Source organism: Scatophagus argus, chromosome 9, assembly GCF_020382885.2.
Source record: "Scatophagus argus isolate fScaArg1 chromosome 9, fScaArg1.pri, whole genome shotgun sequence".
Taxonomy (NCBI): Eukaryota; Metazoa; Chordata; class Actinopteri; family Scatophagidae; genus Scatophagus; species Scatophagus argus.
In genome coordinates, this window is record NC_058501.1 from 23,130,748 (window position 1) to 23,151,211 (window position 20,464).

The window sequence follows — 20,464 nt, forward strand, 5'->3', positions numbered from 1 at the left end:
TAGAACACGTGTCCACAACGGTTCAGATGAGAGAAAACAAACTGCAGTGATGACCTCCTTCAGATGCAACTGGAGCTCTGAACAATGGCTGGTTTCCCGCCAGAGCACCTTGTGAGTTGACAAACCCAACGCCACCACCAACTGGTTCATAGCTGGTGGTAATTTCCTACCCAGTTAATGAAAGAAGAGGAAGTACTCTGCTCCCAACCGCTCACATCAGCAGAAGTAGATCTGCAATATAAAGCTTTTCGAGGATACATATTCCAAACAACAAATTAGTGTTGTTTCTTGCTGGACAATCACCATTTAATTATTGTGAAACTCAGAGGAATTCACAGTCTAGATGGTTCATAAAACATTCAGAAAAAACAGTGAATGTTCATCATTAAAGACATATTTGCAAATCCGTATTTAAGGGGATATTCGGGGCCAGTGTTGATGCTGATTTCTGTCATTTAGCACTGGTATTATGACAAACAGTGCCAAGTAGGTCATTGTTAAAGCCAACCTTTGTCAAACAGCATTTGCTATTTATTTTTAGCACATTTTGAATGTGACTACCAGATGGTTTCTGCACAAAGCTCCATACAAAGCTTCAGAAGTGTCACTGAGTTAACCACAACAAAGTGGAAAGAAAAACTAAAATCTGCAATGTTTTAAATCTTTGAACCAGATCCATCAGGTACTCAAAAACAAACACTAACTGATATTTGCAGATGTCAACTTGATCCAGGTCAGTCAGTCAGTCAGTCAGTCCAAAAGCATCACAGTTTATTATTTCTACCAGCTATTTTCTAAGGGAAAGGGAGCTTCTCCCTCGGCTTGCCAGGTTATGTATTATTCAGAGTTGTTCCTCTGAAATCAGAGATTAAACAGATTAAAGTAAGTCTATTGTCATTCTAATGTGATGTTTGCTCACGAGCATTAGTGACCATGTTGTTGTTTGCAAGAGGACTCGCCGCCACGGGGCTGCTGGGTGGTACATTCACACGTGGCAGCACACTGCCATCATCTGGCTGACAAACAGTACATCCACACACGGCCAGTAACCAAGTGCAACCACACAGGCTGTTAGGGGAAAACTTCTGGATATAAAGTGAGACAACATTTTTATAAATATTTTTTAAAAACGTACATTGAGACACAACAGCTAGAAAGTCGATGGTAGACAGTAATAGCTTTAATGAGTTGTGTTGTTAATTTTGCAGTACTCATCTATTTCATGTATCGACACAAATGTGTACCGTTTAAGGACCCTGAGTAAATTCTAATTCAGCTTTATATTCCAGGAGCGTTTCCTGAAACTAAGTCTGGGTAAGTCTGTTTCCCATCATTAGCAAATCTCCTGCCATCTATTTGTCAGTCTTCTGAGACACAGGTTCCACTGAAGCAGCTCTTATTAGTAGCTCAGTGGAAAAACGTGATAAATAGTAGCTGATATCAAGGGACAAAGGCGGCGGTTTGTGAAAAATCTCCTCACACCAGGAGCTTCTTTAAAATGTTTCTGTGAGCTGACAGAATTTTCCAGGCACTTCAGCTGTCCTACAAGCAGAATGCAAAGTTTCCAAACACTGGCTGAAGTCCCTCATAGGCTCAGAATAAAGTCAATTTTGGACTTCTAACAGTATACTAAATATTGTGGCTTACTGTCCACAATGTTTTGTCTTGTTTTTGATGTTTTTAAAATCTGTGATGACTTAAAATCAAATTTCTTAACTGAGATCAGCGTCTAAATGTTGTTTTATCACAAAATCTCTGTAATATATCTGTATTTTCTGCTTTTTTCCCCAAGTCATTAGTGATAGATTTGCCACTGGTGCTGATGATATATATAGCATCTGAATATTCCTATAGACTTGAAGCTTATCCTTATTCAGTGGCACCATTACTTCATCTTGGCTTCTGGTGGGCTTAATTTCCTTTAGGTACTTGAAGTACATTTTTACATTCACTTGACTCCATCGGTTTAGATGTGGGTATGTATTTGTTAAGAGCGCTGGTGTTTCTATCGTAAACGCGGTGTTTCAAGGGCCTAACGTGATGAAGTGGTCCTGCAGAGTCCGTGTTGCCGCTGTGTCCGTGAAGTAAACGTCCCTCTGTGTTGTTATGGTCGGCACAGTGGAAACCGACATGTCCCTCATCAGGAGTCCGTCCAATGAGGAGAGGTGGGGGGCGGAACCGTCGGCTTCATGCTTCACTGGCGTTGAACCACAACAAAAGGCGACGGTACCACGAATGGCAAACAAGTCAGCATAAAACACAAATCAGGTAAGATGTTAACACACAGAAATGAAAGCCACAATAGGAGGCAGCCTGCCGCCATTAGCGTCACTTCGCGGCTGTGCTGAAGTGTCTCGATGCGGATGGTTCAACACGGCGGCCGTGTCTTTTGTTTTGAGTGCGGTTAGCGAATTAAATATCACAATTCCGCGAGCACATGACTAATTTCTTTATTTAAACAGTAATTATAAATGTGAAAGCAAGCTATCGCCTTTGGCCTTCAGCGAGTATAGCCGTCACCCTCCGGGCGGTACGCCGTGTTCCCGGCCGAGCCTCCGCCGTGTGGCGGCCTGGTGTCCAGCATGTCCTGTATGTGGACACAGCAGACATGATGGTGTCTCTGAGCAACAAGCCTGCGGTTTGTCCCCGACATCTCACCGTTTTCTTCCTGCTGCTCTGACAGCGTAACTTTAGCGGTTAGCAGCAGCAGCTGTGGCCTAAGACACAGTGACTGGTGCTACTTTACAGCAGAGGTGGGAAGCCTGTACAGTATTTGAGTATATATATATATATATATATATACTCAAAATATATAAAACTATGCAACAGTATATAAAATAGTTAAAGTCGGCTAAATAGCAAAATGCTAATTACAAGTGAATGCATCCACTATGAGTGCAACACAGGACTATGAGTACTTTAACTTTTCACACTTTCAGTGCAGTTTGCTGGTAACAACTGAATATTAATATTTAAGTGTCGTACAACTGGTCTGTTCTCACTAAACAGACCAAACTAACAGTCAGGGGGGGCACATTTCAGTCTGCTTTTGTTGTCACTCGCATTAAAGCGTTGTGCTTATTTAAGACATTTATTTATTTATGAATATTCTAGTGACAGCAGTCAGTTTCCAATATCTGCTACTGAATAAAACCTCATTCCCCAAAAATGACAAACAAATTCTTAATCAGTTCAAATCTTAATGACCAGAAAGTCACCTAACTGACTGGACAGCAGCTTGACACAACATGCACAGTAATATAAAGTGATACTGTTACTGCATAGTCCTCAAAGAACTACAGTAATGCTATGATCATAGTAGAAGGATACCACCCAAGTATGAGAACAAAGCTGTAAACTCCTACATGGCAGAGAACATCCAGAGTGAGATACTGGTGATAGTAAAGAAAGAAAAACATGAAGCAAATGTCACAGTCTTGCTTCACTCCAAATCCCAACAGAATTAAGTTTTACAGGAGGTTTTTCATCATGGACTGTGCACCAGGTGAGGCTTGCTCTCCCGGGAAATGTTTGCTGTAATCCGTCCCGACCCAATTTCACGTTCAGACGACTGTGTGGCGTGTGGTTAGTGGGCATGTCCCGCTGCACCTACATTTATGGCACTTCCTCTCTCATCGTGCCGTCCTTTGTGTGCAGACAGCTGCAGCTATGGGCAAGTCCCAGTCACACCTGGCCAAGCACAAAGACGAGAGTAAAGACGCGCTAACAGCTGATGGCGGGCACCGAGACAGTCAAACAGAGGAGGACGGAAAGAATGGGGACGTATCTCAGTTCCCATACGTGGAGTTCACTGGGCGGGACAGCGTCACCTGCCCCACATGTCAGGGCACCGGCAGAATCCCACGAGGTAAAACTTCACAGATACAAGTGGACATTACTCAGTAACCACTGACACAGTAAATTATAAGTCTGGATGAAGAGTCGTACCGTTAAGGCATCAAAAGCATTTTTTCTGGTACAGTGTTCATGACCAAACAACAACGTTTCATCTTAAGATATTGTATATAGCTTTATAGTGTACTGTTTTTACTTACTGTGTAAATTGCTAATTTATTTTACCTCTACATTCTCTTGTAACTGTTTTTGCACACTCTTTGCTTTTTGCACTCCTCTTCTGTCCTTGTGAGCTGCCACAACAAGTGAATTTCCCCACTGCGGGATCAATAAAGTTCATCTTATCTTATCTTATCAAAGGTTAAACCAGAAATCTCAAGTTTAACTTGTACAAAATCATGTGACGATCTATTTCAGCCCCTCTTTAAGCCAGGTTAATTTGTTAATTAATTAGATAAAACCATACGTGTTGCCATGACAATAAGAGAAGAAGATTTCACGGTTTTGTTTTGTTGTTTATGGGACACACTTGACAATTGTTACACACTGCACAGCTCACATAGTCTTATTTTCTTCCCGCTGTACCAGTGTGCCAAACAAAAAGACTGTCTGAGATGTAATTACAGCCAAAGCACTCATCCATCCACGCATTAAATTATACTCCATTATTCACTGAGTTGTGTATTTTAGCGTATTAAGAATAAATCAGTCATCAATCAATTGTTCTCAGGAGCTGCGTGATAACGTTGCGTCGTGTAAATCAGTAAAGTGACAGAGATTTCCTTTCTTTGTCTGAATGATTCAACAGGCCAAGAGAATCAGCTCGTGGCTCTGATCCCATACAGCGACCAAAGGCTCAGGCCAAGCAGGACGTGAGTCTACACCGACTGCTCTTTGTCATGATAAATGGAGTTAGCTGTCTGCAGTAGCATGGCGAACCTTGAAGTCGTCAGCTGGTTTCAGGGTCTCACTTCTCTTTTCTGTCTCCCCCCAGAAAGCTGTATGTCACGATGTCAGTGGCACTTTGCCTGCTGCTGTCAGGCCTCGCTGTTTTCTTCCTGTTCCCTCGCTCTATTGATGTCTCCTATGTCGGAGTCAAGTCTGCCTATGTGTCCTATGACCTGGACAAACGAATTGTCTATCTCAACATCACAGTAAGGATCTTGTAGCCATATTCCTCTGTCTCCCTGTTGAAGAATTTAATAGTATGACTTGTGTTAAGCATTTTGTGTTAAGCAAGCACCATTTGTGTTATCGTTTTCTGGCTCACAGCCTCACTGTTTTCTTCGCTCTCACTCCTACTCTCATCAGTGAAGTTTTTTGCCGCAGCAGACAGCCATTTTTAACAACGAAGCTCTAAAAAAGCTGTGTATAGTACCAGTAAATTACCAAATGGCAGATGTACAGGGTTACCAGCTAGCTGGTGAATAATGTGCACATTTAGCAGCTAAAGAGCAACATATTTTCCTCAGGGGATGACTGAGACTAAAAACAGACTTAAAAAAAAAAGTGGATGTTGGACTTAGATCTGCCCAAAAAGTCAGTTACCACAGGTTTGAAATGCTATACATCCATGAAATATGAATTACAACAAAGATTTTTTCCCCCTCAAAGTTCACCGTGAGGCTTTTTCATCGAGCACGCTTTTGCCAGAATCTTAAACATTTTATCTCCTTCCATCCAGAGCACTCTGAACATCACCAACAATAACTACTACGCCGTATCTGTGACCAACATCACGGCACAAGTGCAGTTCTCCAAGACGGTCATAGGCAAGGCCAAGTTCAACAACAGCTCAGTGATCATACCGCTGGATGAACGGCAGGTGGGCTGACGTACATTTTACTGTACACAGTGGCAGATTCACGCCTGGCGAGAATATCAAGTCATTATTGTAGGTTACAAAAAACTGCACTGAAATTCTGATGCACTCCAGTTAGGACTGCACATTGCACATCCTACACAACAGCACATTTGTTACACCCACAGTCACAATACCAAAGAACCTCGTTCAAATCAACTGACAGGCTTGTCATGTGATTGCTCAGGAATAATACCAGTTATGTTTCTGCAAAAAATCTGGACTTCAGAAGACTTATTTAAGCTCCATTAAAGCCTGTTTGTCTTTCGAGTCGTGTGATATTACAGATCTTGGTACCACTGCGCACTGTTGGACCACTGGCCACTGATCAAACAGAAGCTGTACCAAATTACATTAGCTTTTGTTGTGATTAGCATAAATGTGGCTAATGTTCTCATGAGATGCTTCCTGATTTGTGTTTACTGCAGATTGACTACACAGTTCCCACCACTCTAGCTGAGGAGATGAGTTACATGTTGTGAGTACTTTGCTAGAAGTCATAAAAATATGCTGTTTTCACCCAGATCGTTTTGAATAATGACTCAGTTCTTTTCTTACAGTGACTACTGCACTTTGCCAAGTATTAAAGTTCACAACATCGTGGTCATGATGCAGTAAGTATGGCTTAACGTACATTTTTTCAAACACTATAGTACTCTATAATCATCGTGCTGTATGTGATAAACTGTCTTTATTTATTCTTTCACATATTCATCTCAACAACTCTACACTCACAGTTTCACCCACACATACTGAAAAGCTGCCCAGAAACAATACAGCCTTTGGTTGTGGAGTACTGCTTACATCAGTGAGTCTTTGACTGTCCAGGTCATTTACACATCTATGCATACATTAAAATAGACTGTAAATGTACACTGTTCCACAGCAGAAATAGTCTTTGCAATCATGTGATATCAGACTGAATCCCAGTGAGAAAAGAGACAACTAAAGCCATAACGACTGTTCCTGAAATTCACTGCTGCAAGCTCATAATAGAATTATAGAAGTAGCTGATCTAGTCTGTCTGATGAATACAGAAAACATGAATGGCAAAACATTGGTAACACTGATAACATTGTTATCAAACCTGCTGGCATTTGAAGATTATGAATGTCTTGGTCTTAATAGTTTATGTAAAAAAAAAAAAAAAGTTATGTTATTTATCTGAGACTTATTCACCATGAGTGGTTCACGTTCTTCCCCAGAGAAATATTTACAGTCTACTGAAACTCAAATCTAAACCTGATAAACAAAGGATAGTTCCCCACCCAGATTTCCCGCACCACTGCAGGATTTAAGACTTACGGTCTTCCTGAACAACTCAGCTCGTCTCACCTTGCTGTCTGATGTACAGTCGTTGACTCTGCCGTTGTTTTTCAGGGTGACGGTGACGACGTCGTACTTTGGCCACTCGGAGCAGGTCTCCCAGGAGATGTACCAGTATGTGGACTGTGGGGGGAACACCACCTCCTTACATGGGCATGTGCAGGTCTACCAATAAGGCAAGCAGAAGAGCCCAAGCGTCACACTTTGCTGTGTTTGAGGCTCTTGTAGAGGTAACTGGGATGACCGTAGGAAATCTTTGCTCACTGACGACAGAAAAATGGAAAGGGAAATAATATTTCATAATTAGTCATGTGGCTCATCCAATCTCAACTTTCAAACCACTGTCTTCCTTTTGCACGTCAAATGTCATGTTTAGAAGATCTATTTTAGTTGGTTACTTGTCAAAGCTGACTTTCTTTTGTCAGGATTTCCCTCAAGGTTTTGTAGTCATTTTTCACCCTGGTGCCAATAAAATCTAACAATATAATTTAATATTGACATAATTGGTGTGCACTCCCATCATGTTTACAGTGTCACTCCTCAACACTTAAATTACTGAAAGCAGTAGTTAAAGATATGATGCACTTTATCCCTTTTCCTTTCCTTATCTATCTCTTATCTAAGAATATTGTTTGAGTGCAACAGAAATGCTGTAACCGCTACCACAGCCAACTCTTCTGCACCACTTTTAATGAAAAATACTACAACCAAAAGCCATTTTTTCCCCGCACAATAAAAACCACTGAGCTTTTCCTTACAACTTCTTCCTGCCCTCTTTTCAATCCTTCCTATAGCAGCCTCTCTCTTTTCATGTGGTGCAATACAGACGGCAGGTTTTGTCATTTTCTCTTTTTTTTTTGGCTCACAGAGCTTCATTTTTGGTTTAAGTACGGAGACCACAAGATTTCTTTTATGTTTATCATTCAGCTGAGTGATTTTACACAAATCTGACAATTGTGAAGACTTAAAATAAAGGAAAACCTTTTAGAAGGGATAATATTTTAACCATAGAAAATGTGGGAGCATTACAGTGGGCTATGAAATACAGACGTGTAAATGTAAAAATTGTAATTTCCTTTAGGTTTGCTTGAAAACATGTTTTATCAAGAACGACTGCTGGTGTGGGAGAAGCTTCTTCCCTTTAATGAGGCTGTCCTGTTTTTGTGGTGTCATTCACAATAATGTGTTTGCTATTTTAATCTATCTATAGCTTTGTTTGATGAGTTTCTTGGATTTTTAAAATATTATGACTTCCTTTTGTCACGTTCATTCCATGGTATCATTTTATATTGGCTGATGATTACACGAAGTGAATAATACCACAAGGGTTCACATGCTCTGATAATGTTATACATTTTTAAACAGATCGCATAAAGTACTGGACTTTCTTTCCATAATGCAGAAATGTCATAAATGGTAATTATTTAAAAGTTCGATGTTTCCGATCGTGTGCGTTTGTGACTGCACAGGTCAGATAAAACGCCGTAACGCCCAAACCCAACCCGTCTTGATATTTGATGAAAGACATTGTAGATGTGAATACTTCTCTGTTACTGATGCTGCCAGTCTTTTGTTTCTTTTTCATGCATGAAGCTGAAAATAAACTCATGAGTGATTTTGAAAGTTTTGTTCAATTAATTGGGGTTGTTTGTAGTATTCAGTGCACTAACTGGGTGGTGCCGAGCAGTCCTGCTAATCGCTGCTGAAGATCCCTCAGCTGTTCAGGTTATTTCACTAATTTAACTGATTGAATTGTTGAAACACTAATCTACAATATGACTGAAAATAGCACAGCTTCCCAAAGGCACATCTTCTGATGTTTATTTTGTGGAACAAACAGTCTAAAACGCAGCTATTCAGTTTCTAAAAAACAATTTTTACAGTTCACGAAGTATAAAACTCGTTGCCAATTCATTTTCTGTTGATTGACAGATCAGCTGCAGTTAACTGTAGGTACGGTGAGCTTAAAGGAAAGCAGGAAACAAAGGCGTTGTGCTCAGTTATTGTTAAGATGACAAAGTGTTGACAAATCAGCTGAATGACCAACAACATTCACTGGTCCCACCACAAGATGGTCCCCCATTACCTGAGGCAAAAGAGTACAGCAAGTACCCAGAAGGAAACACACACTTCATCTACTGAATAAATCACTGTTGGTGCTGACTTTTTTGATTTTACATGTAAAAAGTATGCAATTTAGAGGTTTAATATAACATTTTACTCCCAAATAATTTCCCTTACTGTTCTTTTTCCAGCCTCTGCTTTTAATACATCTTAAATTACTCCTTGCTGGAGCTACAAACGAAAGATGTCTCCAGTGTATCATGCTATGTTCACATCTGCTGCACTCATTTAAACACAAGTTCACTTCCTCTCTGAGATCCAGGTCAGCGGTTTGGGCCACAACCAGAATTTCAACGTCTGTCTTATGGACTCTTTGTGAAAATTTAAGCAGCAACTTCAACGTTTTAGGATCGTTTGTCTGACTATGTTGCAAACCAGCTGTTTGCAAACAGAACTCTGAATCGACTGTGGTGAAGCAATACTGGCTTTTTAAGGGGGAAAGAATTCAGCCACATTTGACTTGGTTGTGTTATTGCGATTACAGCAGACCTTCCCCTCACCCCACAGTTGTAGACCCAGCACTTCCTCTCACCAGGTAAAAGGAAATGGCTTTTCCATGTGTCCTACATGAATTCATCTTAAAACAGGACTTACTTTCTGAAAATAATAAGCTTGTTGGCTCCACACCAAACCCCCTTTCTGCCTCCCCTTTCTCCCATCCCGAAGGACAGAAGACATTACACGCCAAATATGAACTATTTGACCGGAATACTGACACTGTACCTTTGTCTGTAATAATGACTTTATGCTCACCTGTTTGCTTTTGTTTAATCTGATGACATACTGTAAAGTTTTCCTCATCGATACATTCAGGATTGTTAAATTTATCTTATTCCGCCGTCTGAATGAACCATTTTAGAGGCTATCATACTGCTGCAGCTCTTCATTGAAGCTATGAAAATAATCCAACCTCGACTGCCGTGATTTTATTATTGCGCCATTACATTAATTCTGCCGGACACAGTTTGTACCAACCGTTGAGAAAACTTTGGGATGTTCATTACAGTTTAAAAATAACTTCTATGACTTTTCACAGAGTTTGTACGGACTGACCCACCACTGAGGCTAGTTAGCTTATTCTGAGGCGAGTGACTTAAAGTTAGCTCATCATATTTCCTGTTTTGAAGCACTAACCAGAGCTTTTCAATCATACTACTAAAAGAAACTCACAATATTCCTGTTTACCCCGACTTGACGGCCCTCATTTGGCTTTGCAGCACATTTTGCCTGATTTGAGAGTTAGCGCTTGCTAATGGTAGCTAATTTGGGTGTTGCTAGGTAGCGAAAAGCTAACGTTAGCGTTCCGCTGGGCTTCGACAAAACCACTTTGAGAAATATTCTTTGTTTAATATATATTATGTCCAATTCACTTCCAACGAACGTTTGTGTGTCAGTGTCCACTTTCAATGCTTACCACACACTCTGAACCTCCACCACCTCCACCCCCCCAGCCCAGGACCCTCCCCCCGGCACTAACCTGGTTGTAGTTTCCCTGTGAGCAACAGCGGGGGCGACGTGAAGGAGTGTCGGTGCTTGTGAGGGACTTTCTCCTCCACCTCCGTCCACCGGCTGTCTCTGCTCCTTCCCCTCACCAGCTGAGAGACAACACGGCAGCAGACATGCGTTTTGCGGGTCTCGCTTCAACGGCGCTTTTGGCTGCCTTGGTGGCTCTCGCCAGCGTTTGCTCCGCGGGTTCGGATGCCCCGCGGGGAGTCGCCGTCGGGTTCGTTTTTGACCCCAAAGCGAAGTGCGAGCCGCCGTGCGAACACGCAGGAGTCTGCATCCGCAACAACACATGCTTCTGCTCCAAGGGCTACGAGGGAGAGACCTGCCAGTATGGTGATGTTACACGCCTTTCATCTGCACTTTTCCTTTGTTTCATGAGCACAGCTTCATTTTGTTTTATAATATACTGTACAGTTTAATAGACGCCATTTATTAATGAGAAAACCATTTTGATTTTAAGAGTCCATTTCTCATCATAATTACTTATTTTGTTACTAACATTTAGCTGCAAAGAAAACCATAAAGATGACTTGAGGGCGACACCACAAGTCTGAAGCTGAGTTTTAACAGTAATGTCAGAAACGTGTGTGTGTGTGTGCTTGTGTGAATGCAGCCAACTGCTATCCCAAATGTAAGAATGGAGGAGAGTGTCTTCGCCCTGGAAAGTGCAGATGTCCTCCTGGATTCGGAGGACGATACTGCCACAGAGGTAAGCAGGTTTGCTCACAGCAACTGTGAAATGAACCATCTGGTTGCAGCAACAGTTGGTGTTAATTTGTGTGTGACTCTGAAGCCTGGAAGACTGACTGAAAGCTGTCCCCCTTTCTAAAGTCATCTGTAAACATGCATTTAGCTCGCAGAACCTTTCATGAATCCTGTATTTCCTTCCTCCATGGGATACAGTAGAAGATATCCACACATTTCAACGCACAGCGGCTGCTCTTGTGCCAGACTTCACCTCCAGTCAGAAGGTTTCCGAGAAACAAGGCTGCAGCAGGGCTTTTATAAATATATTTAAATGTGGCTCATGTTTGGTGTAACAATAAGCTTGTGATTTGTGTTCATCCACCAGAGTTATGGCGGAGAATTCTTTGAAACAACGTTTAGACCACAGTTTCACAAATGATTTTACATTAAAATTAAGCAGTAGACATAAGCAACTAGTGAGTACGCAAATCATTTTTAAAGAGGTCACAAGGCCAAAAGGTTTGGAGGCACTTATTTAGACAATGACATTAACAGAAAATATAACCGAACAGTTAAAATAATAACTAAAATATGAGGTTTTTGGAGTTAGAAATCATGACCAAGTTATATTTAAAGTGAGTGTAGCTGAAAGCACTTGCAGCACAGGTGAAGCCATCGCCGCTGATCTGTGTCTGACTTCCAACAGTGACGTGTGACGGGGGATGTTGGAACGGAGGGGAATGCATCGCCGTCAACGGAGTGGCCAAGTGTATATGCCCCTCGAGCTGGACCGGCTCCAAATGCCAAGAGGGTCTGTTTACAGCCGTATCCAATTACCCTATTAACACCACAGGTCAAAGCCACCAAATGGAGCCCATCTCTCAGCTGGAGCTACTCATCAGCAGCAGCAGCCCTCTAAAACTTTCAGATTGCCCTTCCTGCTCTGAGTTGCTGTCATGATGGAGAGGAACATTCAGTCAACCCTCCGCCTGTGAATTTCTGAGCAGTAAATTGTGATTTAAGTTTGGCTTAGCGACACAAGGCCCCATACAGATTGTTCTACAGTGTTTACAGTTTAGTCTTGCGGATCTTCGAAATTCAAAGCGTCCACACTTGTGTTATTTAACTATCTGGCTCATGAAGATTACGAAAACCACTGATAAATAAAGACGTAAATTTAACAATTTTTACACGTATGTTTTGACCCGAATCTCTTCTGCGACCACGTTCACCTTTAAGCTAACCTGCTTCTGAAAAACAGTAGTTCTTGGCTCATCTTCAGCTACTAACATTTAAAGAAGCAGTTTGATATTTTGGGAAATGTGCTTATTTCTTTTTTTGCCCCAAGTTTGTTTGTGTCTGTACACTAAATATGAAGCTAGTGAATCTGACTCTGTCCACAGGTGGCAAAATCTGTGTACGATCCTGTCAAACCAGCTTGTCATCTTTACACTTTGGGTTTTTGTACAGATTTAAACATGTGGGATATACAGTATAACGTTTAGTGAGCTTTAAAGGTGCTGGTGGGTGGATTTTGTTTCTTTGGGGCAGAGCCAGGCTAACTCTTTCCTCCTGTTTAGTCTTTATGCTAAGCTAAGCTAAGTCAGCTGCTGGCTGTGTCCTCATATTTAGCAGACAGCTTAGTGATGTCCTCACCTAACTTCTTGCAAGAAGTTTCCTGAAATGTCGACTATTCCTTTGACTGAACGTTAACTCAGATCTGTTTCCTGGCATGCTGAGAATTTACATGTCTCTGTGGTTTGCCCCCCTGCAGCGATCTGTCCGCAGGGCTGCAGGAACGGGGGGATCTGCGTGGCTCCAGGAATCTGCAGCTGTCCAGAAGGTTGGCTGGGTGGCGCCTGCCATACTGGTGAGTTCACACCAAGCGCTTTGTACACACCAGTGCACTTTACAGGCCTGGTTTCTTTTGTCTCGCTCGTTCTCTTTGGTTATGCTTGTGTATTCTCTGGATCCCGCTAAACTGTGTGCACCTTAGTGAGGTTTCGCTCTGCCAGTCAGCCGGACGCGACATAAATCAGATGCATGCGTCTGCTAAAGGAAGCTTTTCAGCTCAAGTGTTTTTCCAGATGTTACAGTAAAAGCTCCTCACAGTCATTCTCTTGTTTCTTTACAACCGATTAAACACCTTTTGTCTTGTTTTTTTTTGTCTAGCTGTGTGCACCCAGCCCTGTCTGAACGGAGGGAAGTGTATTTCACCTGACAAATGTCGCTGTCGCCCCCCTTTCTCCGGCCCTCGCTGTCAGGACAGGAAGAAGTCCCACTAGTGTGACCCTGCTGGGGTCAGAGGTCAATGAGGCCCAATAAAGGACTTTATGCTGATGAAGACAAATGATTTTTTATTTTAGCTGAAAGTTTGGTAGTTTTTACTTTTTTTTTTACCATATTAATTGTAATTCTTCCTGAAGACACGTTGAACCTGTTTGACTGTATAAACATGCTGTGTACTGTACTGCCATACTGTGATCAGTGTCATTGGATGAATAAAGGGGTGAGTTGCATGCACTATCAAAGCTCATTTAACAAATCAAAAGGAGAGAAATGGTACATGTTGTTTATTTGTGTAATTTGGCAGTGACAGATTTTTTTTTTCAGGAAACAAACCGTACATAAACAGGAAGGACGTCATTACTTTACTGCATATCTTTAGTATCAGTGTAAATGGACAACAGCTCATAACTTAAACAGGCCCGATCAATATTAATGAAAGCAATAAAGAAAAATAAACAAACGCTCAAACAAGTTACCTACGTGTACCAGCTAAATTATGCATACTTTATTTTTCTCATGAATTAGAAACAAACAGCGCGCGTCAGTTTGGTCAAACCCGGCTATAATTTGGCTAAATTGTTAAAACTGAAAACTTGCTGATGCACCTCACAGACGTGAGTGTCGCTTTGAGCCTTGAGGTAGTGATGCACAGGGACGCAAACAGACAAGTGCAATACATCAAGTCCCTGTGCGAGCCTTCAAACGTGCACGGAGCCTCACATAAGAGCACCAAAATCCACCAACACACGCGCGCACACACACGCGCGCACACACACACAGAGTTTATGTTGCTCTCTTCTTGCTTTGTGCATTTTGTAGCTTCTTCTTTCATGTACTTTCTCACGTCTTTTCCATCATGCTTGTGATGCCTGTGAACATAAATTCATTAAAATGTGATTGCACATACTGTTTTCTCCAGGTTTTAGATGCCTCTCGGTGTGAAGTGTTTAATCATCTCGTGAGTGCTTTTTTGTGGCATGAAGAGCCTCAGCTCAAGTTAGCATCTCTCATGTATTTCTGCTTCGTTGGAGTCAGAGCCAAGCATCTTTTCTCTGACAGATCAAACCAGCCGTTCATCATCACTTTCTGCAGTTCTTTCCAGGTTTTTCCAGAGACCTCGAAGACTCTGCTAACCACAGGGATGGAAATATATTTCACCCCCTCTGTGGCCCCTCTGTGGGTTTTTCAAACATGTTTATCGTTCAGAGAAATGGGTGCTTAGCTCCGTTACTCGAACGTAACGCTAAAAAGGCCAAACAGGGTGGGAAAACAGCCTTTAACCCTGGAGTTATTAGTGCCGCTTGGTGCTTTTCCCACCGAGCTACCCAGAGACATGTACCGTATGTGAAGTGTGACGTTCAGCACTGACCTTAACTGCACAGGTGAGGCCCTTAAAGCCTTTCCGACAGTGGCAGTAGTCAGGAAGGACGCACCTCCCCCCGTTCAAGCACCGCAGCTTACAGACCGCTGAGGAGGGAGTTCATCAGCATTACAGGATCTGTAACACTTGTGATCACTTGAGCCAAGAATAAATCCAAATAATATAACCTGATAAAATGTATTGTACAATGTTAAAAATGCTTGACTGCATGTCCTGACTGGAGTCTCCATGTTACTGTTGTTTTACCACAAATAAACTCACGTGTTTGGCACTGCAGACCTTCCCAGCCAGTGGGACAGTGGCAGGTGTTTGGCCCCAAACACTCGCCGCCATTTTTACACTTTTGCAGACAGACAGCTACGGCGAGAGCAGACAGGAAGGCATGAAAGCAGTGAAAATCATAATGTTAAGTACAGAAACAACAATAATGTGCTGCGATATCAGTGTGGATCTACACTGTGTCTTCTCAGAGGCTACCTGGGATGAAGAAAGTAAAAATATCTTCACTGCAGTGAGTTTTGTACATAAAGTTATACTGAAATAAAGTGAAGAATAAGTGTGAAGGGGGCTAATTTTGCCCTGAACTGAGCCTCCTGGTCAGTGATTCCTGTCAGACTGGGCACGAATGCTTTACTTTATAGATTGTTTTATTTAGTTGGGGTTTAAGGTCTTGTATGTATAGCAAGTAGTCCATCAGAAAATTAACTTTTCACACATTTTATGGATAAATTAATTCATCAACAAAGAAAATAATTGTTACTGAAGGGAAGAAGGTCAGTCTAGGAGGCTGAACTCATCGCAAAGAAAAGTGCATCTTGCCCACCTCGTTTGATTTATTTCCTGTTAAAACAGGATGTTGGGGTGGGATGCAAGACTATCCAAAAGGACTTCTCCTTCTTTTGCATGAATCAACAGTAAAGGGATTTTGATATGAAAATAGGAGCAAATAAAAGACGCGATGTTTTCTCATGCATTTGATTGAGCAAACGTTAAGTGTTCTACCTCTAACCAAACTAACAACAGGGAAAAGCACACGTAGACTAACTTTGCACAGCATCTTGATTTTACCTGCCACGTGTTTGGTGTGTCCGAGTAAAAGAGGAATCACTCACGTATGTTGCACCTCTTCCCTCTCCATCCCGACGCACAGGAGCAGGTGTTGGGTCCCACACACTTGCCTTGGTTCATGCAGATCGGCTCACATACACCTGCAGCACATTTGTTTACGCTTTGAATTGTCGGTGGCAAACATTACGGCGCTCAGAACATCCCGTCAGTGATTTTACTTACTCCTTTGACATCTTTTTCCTGTGTAGCCTTCAGGGCAGGAGCACACGTTGTTCCTCATACACTGACCTCCATTCTTACAAGGAGGACTGCACACAGCTGAAAACAGACCAGCGTTTGACTGTGAACATATCAGGAGCCCATGTGCTTATAGAAATAAATAGTTTTAGAGCAGATCTGGTCTAGACCTGCTCTAATTGGAAAGTGTCATGAGATAACTTTTGTTGTGAATTGGCGCTACGTAAATAAACTGAATTGAATTGACCCATTTTTGTTGTTAGGAACACTGACATAACCTCCAACCTCTTGTTCATCACTTTGTATGCACTAAAAGATGAAAAAGCATCACATCTCGCCACTCAGCCACCTTCTCTGAGATATACTGGGAAGAAATCACCACAGTGAGGTCTATGCATCTGACCCTGAACTCTGACCAGTTTGTGTACAGAGGAAGTGAAGCATGTCTGCCTGCAGGGATCAGCGAATAATTAGAGAATATATGAGTATAAACCTTCAGCACTGCAGCCTATTCTCAGATCTTTTTAAAAAGTAAAACATTTTTATACCATTATTGGAATCTCCCCATAAACATAAAATTAATGAAATGATTCCACGTTTTGCATTTCTTCAGGAAGAATGATGCTGTCAAACTGATAATTAATTAAAAAAAACAAAGACTGACTAAAAAAAGATAAAACTCCAATACTTGTTTCGCTGTGTGTTTTTTTTTGCAGCTGGAGTCAGAAAGCATCACATCAGAGTTTAAATAAAAAGCCAGCGACTCTGTGAGACCAGCAGCACAGAACAGCAGACGTTCATCACGGTCTTACCGATTTGACACTGAGAGCCATAAAAGCCACTGGGACAAGCACAGATGTTGGGCTTGATGCAGGTCCCTCCATTCAGACAGACGGGGTCACACAGAGCTGTGGACGACACGAGGAGTCGCGTTTAGAGTTCACAGATTTCACAGCACGCGGCACAGAAAAGTCAGTGCATTTTGCTGGTGATGTACGAGTCATATCGTTGTCATGGCAACAGTAGCTGAGAAAAACAAGCTGCATGTGCTATATAAAGGTGTGGTCTCTAAAATATTAGATCTGTGTTAGATTTCAGTGGGGACGCCGTCCTGTCGTACCTGAGCTGCATGTCGGTCCGTACCAGCCAAGCTTGCATTTGCAGACGTCAGGAGAAACACATTCGCCTCCATGCTCACAGTGCCTGTTACACACCACTGAAACAGAGAAACAGCCATTATGAGCACCTCTAAATGAGTGTGGAGTGCGAGTGACAGCAACTCATCACACAGTCGTGCAGCTGATTCGCAGGTGATCTCACGCTGCTGTTTCTGCAACCTGAGGCTTACTTTGAAGCTTCAGGTCTCACACTGTTGGGGTACAAACAGATGAACAAATCCTTATCTGCTCATCTGAGCATGTAAACATTTCAAAATTAAACAAACAGTTCAGCATTTTGGGAAATATGCTTATTGACTTCAAGGTTCATGGCAGGACTGGTCCTTATGCTACACTACGTGAATTGGCTGCAGCCTGTTGCGACATATTTTACTGCACTGGACATCAAATTCTCAAATTCAACTCTGTGACTCCGTGCATTTCCCTAAGAAACTATTCCCTTAAAGTCATCTGTTTAACCTCACAGTCCTTGTGAGTAATACAACACATCAACACATCACACAGTGTTTCCTAAATAACATCTCACTGATTTCACATCTGGGTCCCACGTAGCCGTAGGGGCAGGTGCACAGGTTCCTGGCCAGGCAGGTGCCTCCATGTTGACAAGGCGGCTTGCAGCTCGCTACACACCGACACAGGGGTGTAAACAGCACAGAGTTACTCATCAGTGTTATCTGAGCAGTGTGTGTGTGTGTTCCAGCAGGTTAGACAACAGGTGTGAGTGTGAGTTCAAGTTACCCTCCTCACAGGTGGGCCCACTGTAGCCCGCAGGACATTCACACACGTTCGCTTTCACACACTTCCCCTGGTTCTTGCAGTCGGGTCGACACACGGCTGACGGGGAAGAAAAAGTGACGTCAAAAGCAGACGTTGAGACAAACGAGCAAACAAATCGTCAGAGCTGACTTGACAGCAACGTGCCATGACAGCATAAGGATCACGAGATGACAAGGATGATGGTTCATTCAAGAATGACACGATTCAATGAACTTGTTTCCAGCTCAGAAACAAAGAGGTCTCGTTGCTCCTCTCACCGATGTGACAGCTGTATCCGGTGTAGCCCTCCTTGCAGGTGCAGGTGTTGGGCAGGCTGCACTCCATGTTCCTCCCACAGCCATACCTGCACACAGCTGACAGCACATCATGAGCTCACTGACAGAAATCCTCACTTTATAGAATAAGGACAAAAATAATGAAATAATTAGTTACCACTAATCATTATGTCATGATTCTACGTTTTAAAGCTACGCTATGTAACTTCTCCCCCACAGCTGCCAAAAGCGACTGCACATGACGATGACGAGAGCCTGGTAACAAAGTGTTTCGGTAGCACAGGTCCTAAAGGCACCAACTGATCCAGAAATGTTAATCTGTGTTTCCACTGCGGTTACGGTCCAGCTCGACTCAACTCGCTCTTCTTTGAGTTTTAGAGCTGATTCTTAACAATGCTGAAAAGTTACCACTGCAGACCTCTGATCAGTCAGAGACACGCATTTTAAAAATATGTCTAACGTCTAATCGCGTTACCCTTCCTAAGCATTTACTGTCCTCAGGAAGCTGCCTGAACCTTCGACACCAAGTACCTTTGCATGTGACTCCATCTCCGGTGTAACCGTATGGGCAGCGTCCACACCTGAAGGACCCGGTGATGGTGGGTTCACAGGGAACACCCGGGAAGCAGGGAGAGTCGGCACAGGTCACGTGGTGAGATGGGGACCCCCACGTGACCCAAGCGATGAGGTCGGGGTTCAGCTCGGCCCCGCCGGGCTGAGCTCTGTGGACAGGGGGGCTGAATGCTCTGGTTTGGTTGTGTGGCGAAGCTCTCCTCATACTGGAGACGGTGGCTTCTGGTCTGGTCCTGCTGTCAGGGGGTCGTCTGGGTGAGGTGGGAGACGATGAGGAGGAGGCGGGAGTCGTGTCCCTGCTGGAATTTGATTTGATGATGTGAATATGACCTTCTGCTGCGCTGCCGACTGTCCCCAGACCTGTAAAACACTGGAAGTTAGAGGATACGACTTAAAAAGTAACACAAATATAAGTTTGATTTGTCAACACTAAAACACGCAACTTTTGGTCGGACTTCAGCTATTCTAACAACAATAATAATAATACTGATATGACACAACAAGGGCAAGTTTCAAGTTAAAATGTCGGTTTTTACACATGAGCACGTGGATTTATTCATTTATCCTGCTGAAAACTATTTTCACTCTCAGTATAAAAACTGTTTTTTTATCATCTGAAATATTTAATAAAAACTGTATGAAACATAAGACAGGCGTTGGTCTGTAAGGGTACGGTCATACGTCGTGGTCACCAGCATCAGCTTCTCACCTGTTGTCGTGCACGTTCGTCCGTTTCCACGGAAACCGGCAGGACAGGGCCCACAGACGAAGCCCGCAGAGATGTGGATGCTCTCGAAACACTGAACCCCCGGGTGACACGGCCGTCCAGAGCACGGCGACGGGCCCGAGGGTTTGGGCCTCGGTGGAACCTGCGCTTCTCTCGCTGGTGTGGTCACCGCTTCTTCTAACGGAGAGAACCGAAAAGGATGGAAAAGACCTCCAGCTGGACAACAAACATTGCACGGAACATGTATGAATCATGGAGAAACCCCAACCTGCGGGGCTTCGTGTTTTCAGCCCCGGAGGTTGCCATGTTGGTTTGGTTGGTTTGGAGCTGACAGGCTGGTGGACAAACAAATTATTGGTTTTGGTCTTCACATGCGACTTGTTGAAACATTGAATATCGCTAAAGTTCTCTTTTTTAAATTAAATTTGAGGGAGAAGATCTACCTGCGCAGCTTTTGCCGTCCCCACTGAATCCTGGCGGACAGACTCCACAGACGAAGGAGCCCAGCGTGTTGCTGCAGCCGACTCCAGGGAAACAAGGCTGAGAGGCGCACTCATCGACGTCTTCTCGACACGTACGGCCTGAAAGCACAGGAAAGCA

At 42.9% G+C, this 20,464-nt stretch overlaps 3 protein-coding genes and 1 long non-coding RNA gene across 14 annotated transcripts in view; 2 read left to right on the forward strand and 2 right to left on the reverse strand.

Moving 5' to 3' along the window:
- The first annotated feature begins 2,107 nt into the window (after positions 1-2,107).
- tmem106ba (transmembrane protein 106Ba) lies at positions 2,108-8,665 on the forward strand. Its single transcript, XM_046399057.1, has 8 exons — positions 2,108-2,268; positions 3,658-3,868; positions 4,664-4,727; positions 4,850-5,009; positions 5,540-5,680; positions 6,145-6,194; positions 6,277-6,330; positions 7,097-8,665. The coding sequence occupies exons 2-8, from the start codon at positions 3,670-3,672 to the stop codon at positions 7,215-7,217; spliced, it is 789 nt and encodes a 262-aa protein (XP_046255013.1). The 5' UTR covers positions 2,108-2,268; positions 3,658-3,669; the 3' UTR covers positions 7,218-8,665.
- On the reverse strand, positions 3,129-10,782 carry LOC124064517. Its single transcript, XR_006844271.1, has 3 exons — positions 10,644-10,782; positions 7,052-7,305; positions 3,129-3,690 (listed from the first exon to the last, which is right to left on the reverse strand). It is a non-coding gene; the product is annotated as an uncharacterized LOC124064517 (long non-coding RNA).
- Positions 10,601-13,910, forward strand: vwde (von Willebrand factor D and EGF domains). Of its 3 annotated transcripts, none has more exons than XM_046399061.1 (5): positions 10,601-11,005; positions 11,286-11,381; positions 12,066-12,274; positions 13,134-13,229; positions 13,532-13,566. In XM_046399061.1, the coding sequence occupies exons 1-5, from the start codon at positions 10,786-10,788 to the stop codon at positions 13,553-13,555; spliced, it is 645 nt and encodes a 214-aa protein (XP_046255017.1). In that variant the 5' UTR covers positions 10,601-10,785; the 3' UTR covers positions 13,556-13,566. The 3 variants fall into 3 exon arrangements, with proteins under 3 accessions (XP_046255017.1, XP_046255019.1, XP_046255018.1); XM_046399062.1 differs by having other exon boundaries at positions 10,620-11,005; positions 12,066-12,170; positions 13,532-13,910; XM_046399063.1 differs by lacking the exon at positions 12,066-12,274 and having other exon boundaries at positions 10,612-11,005; positions 13,532-13,910.
- Positions 13,911-13,915: 5 nt separating this feature from the next.
- vwdel (von Willebrand factor D and EGF domains-like) overlaps positions 13,916-20,464 on the reverse strand; it is a 32,586-nt gene continuing 26,037 nt past the window's right edge. For 7 of the 9 annotated variants that reach the window (XM_046399043.1, XM_046399046.1, XM_046399049.1 and 4 more), the window contains 13 exons: positions 20,308-20,445; positions 19,847-20,041; positions 19,096-19,497; positions 18,547-18,642; positions 18,251-18,346; positions 18,039-18,134; positions 17,455-17,550; positions 17,147-17,242; positions 16,320-16,415; positions 16,142-16,237; positions 15,291-15,386; positions 15,018-15,115; positions 13,916-14,517 (listed from right to left, as the gene is read on the reverse strand). In XM_046399043.1, the coding sequence (XP_046254999.1) occupies positions 14,503-14,517; positions 15,018-15,115; positions 15,291-15,386; positions 16,142-16,237; positions 16,320-16,415; positions 17,147-17,242; positions 17,455-17,550; positions 18,039-18,134; positions 18,251-18,346; positions 18,547-18,642; positions 19,096-19,497; positions 19,847-20,041; positions 20,308-20,445 (1,616 nt within the window). In that variant the 3' untranslated portion in view covers positions 13,916-14,502. Of the gene's footprint in view, positions 14,518-15,017; positions 15,116-15,290; positions 15,387-16,141; positions 16,238-16,319; positions 16,416-17,146; positions 17,243-17,454; positions 17,551-18,038; positions 18,135-18,250; positions 18,347-18,546; positions 18,643-19,095; positions 19,508-19,846; positions 20,042-20,132; positions 20,200-20,307; positions 20,446-20,464 lie in introns of those variants that run through there. The other 2 variants (XR_006844268.1, XM_046399052.1) reach the window with 2 other exon arrangements.

Coding starts and splice junctions, on each gene's coding strand:
- tmem106ba (XM_046399057.1), top strand. CDS start 3,670: ATGGGCAAGTCCCAGTCACACCTGGCCAAGCACAAAGACGAGAGTAAA. Junction 5,010..5,539: donor TTGTCTATCTCAACATCACA/GTAAGGATCTTG, acceptor CCTTCCATCCAG/AGCACTCTGAACATCACCAA. Junction 6,331..7,096: donor AACATCGTGGTCATGATGCA/GTAAGTATGGCT, acceptor GTTGTTTTTCAG/GGTGACGGTGACGACGTCGT.
- vwde (XM_046399061.1), top strand. CDS start 10,786: ATGCGTTTTGCGGGTCTCGCTTCAACGGCGCTTTTGGCTGCCTTGGTG. Junction 11,006..11,285: donor GGGAGAGACCTGCCAGTATG/GTGATGTTACAC, acceptor GTGTGAATGCAG/CCAACTGCTATCCCAAATGT. Junction 12,275..13,133: donor TCATCAGCAGCAGCAGCCCT/CTAAAACTTTCA, acceptor GCCCCCCTGCAG/CGATCTGTCCGCAGGGCTGC.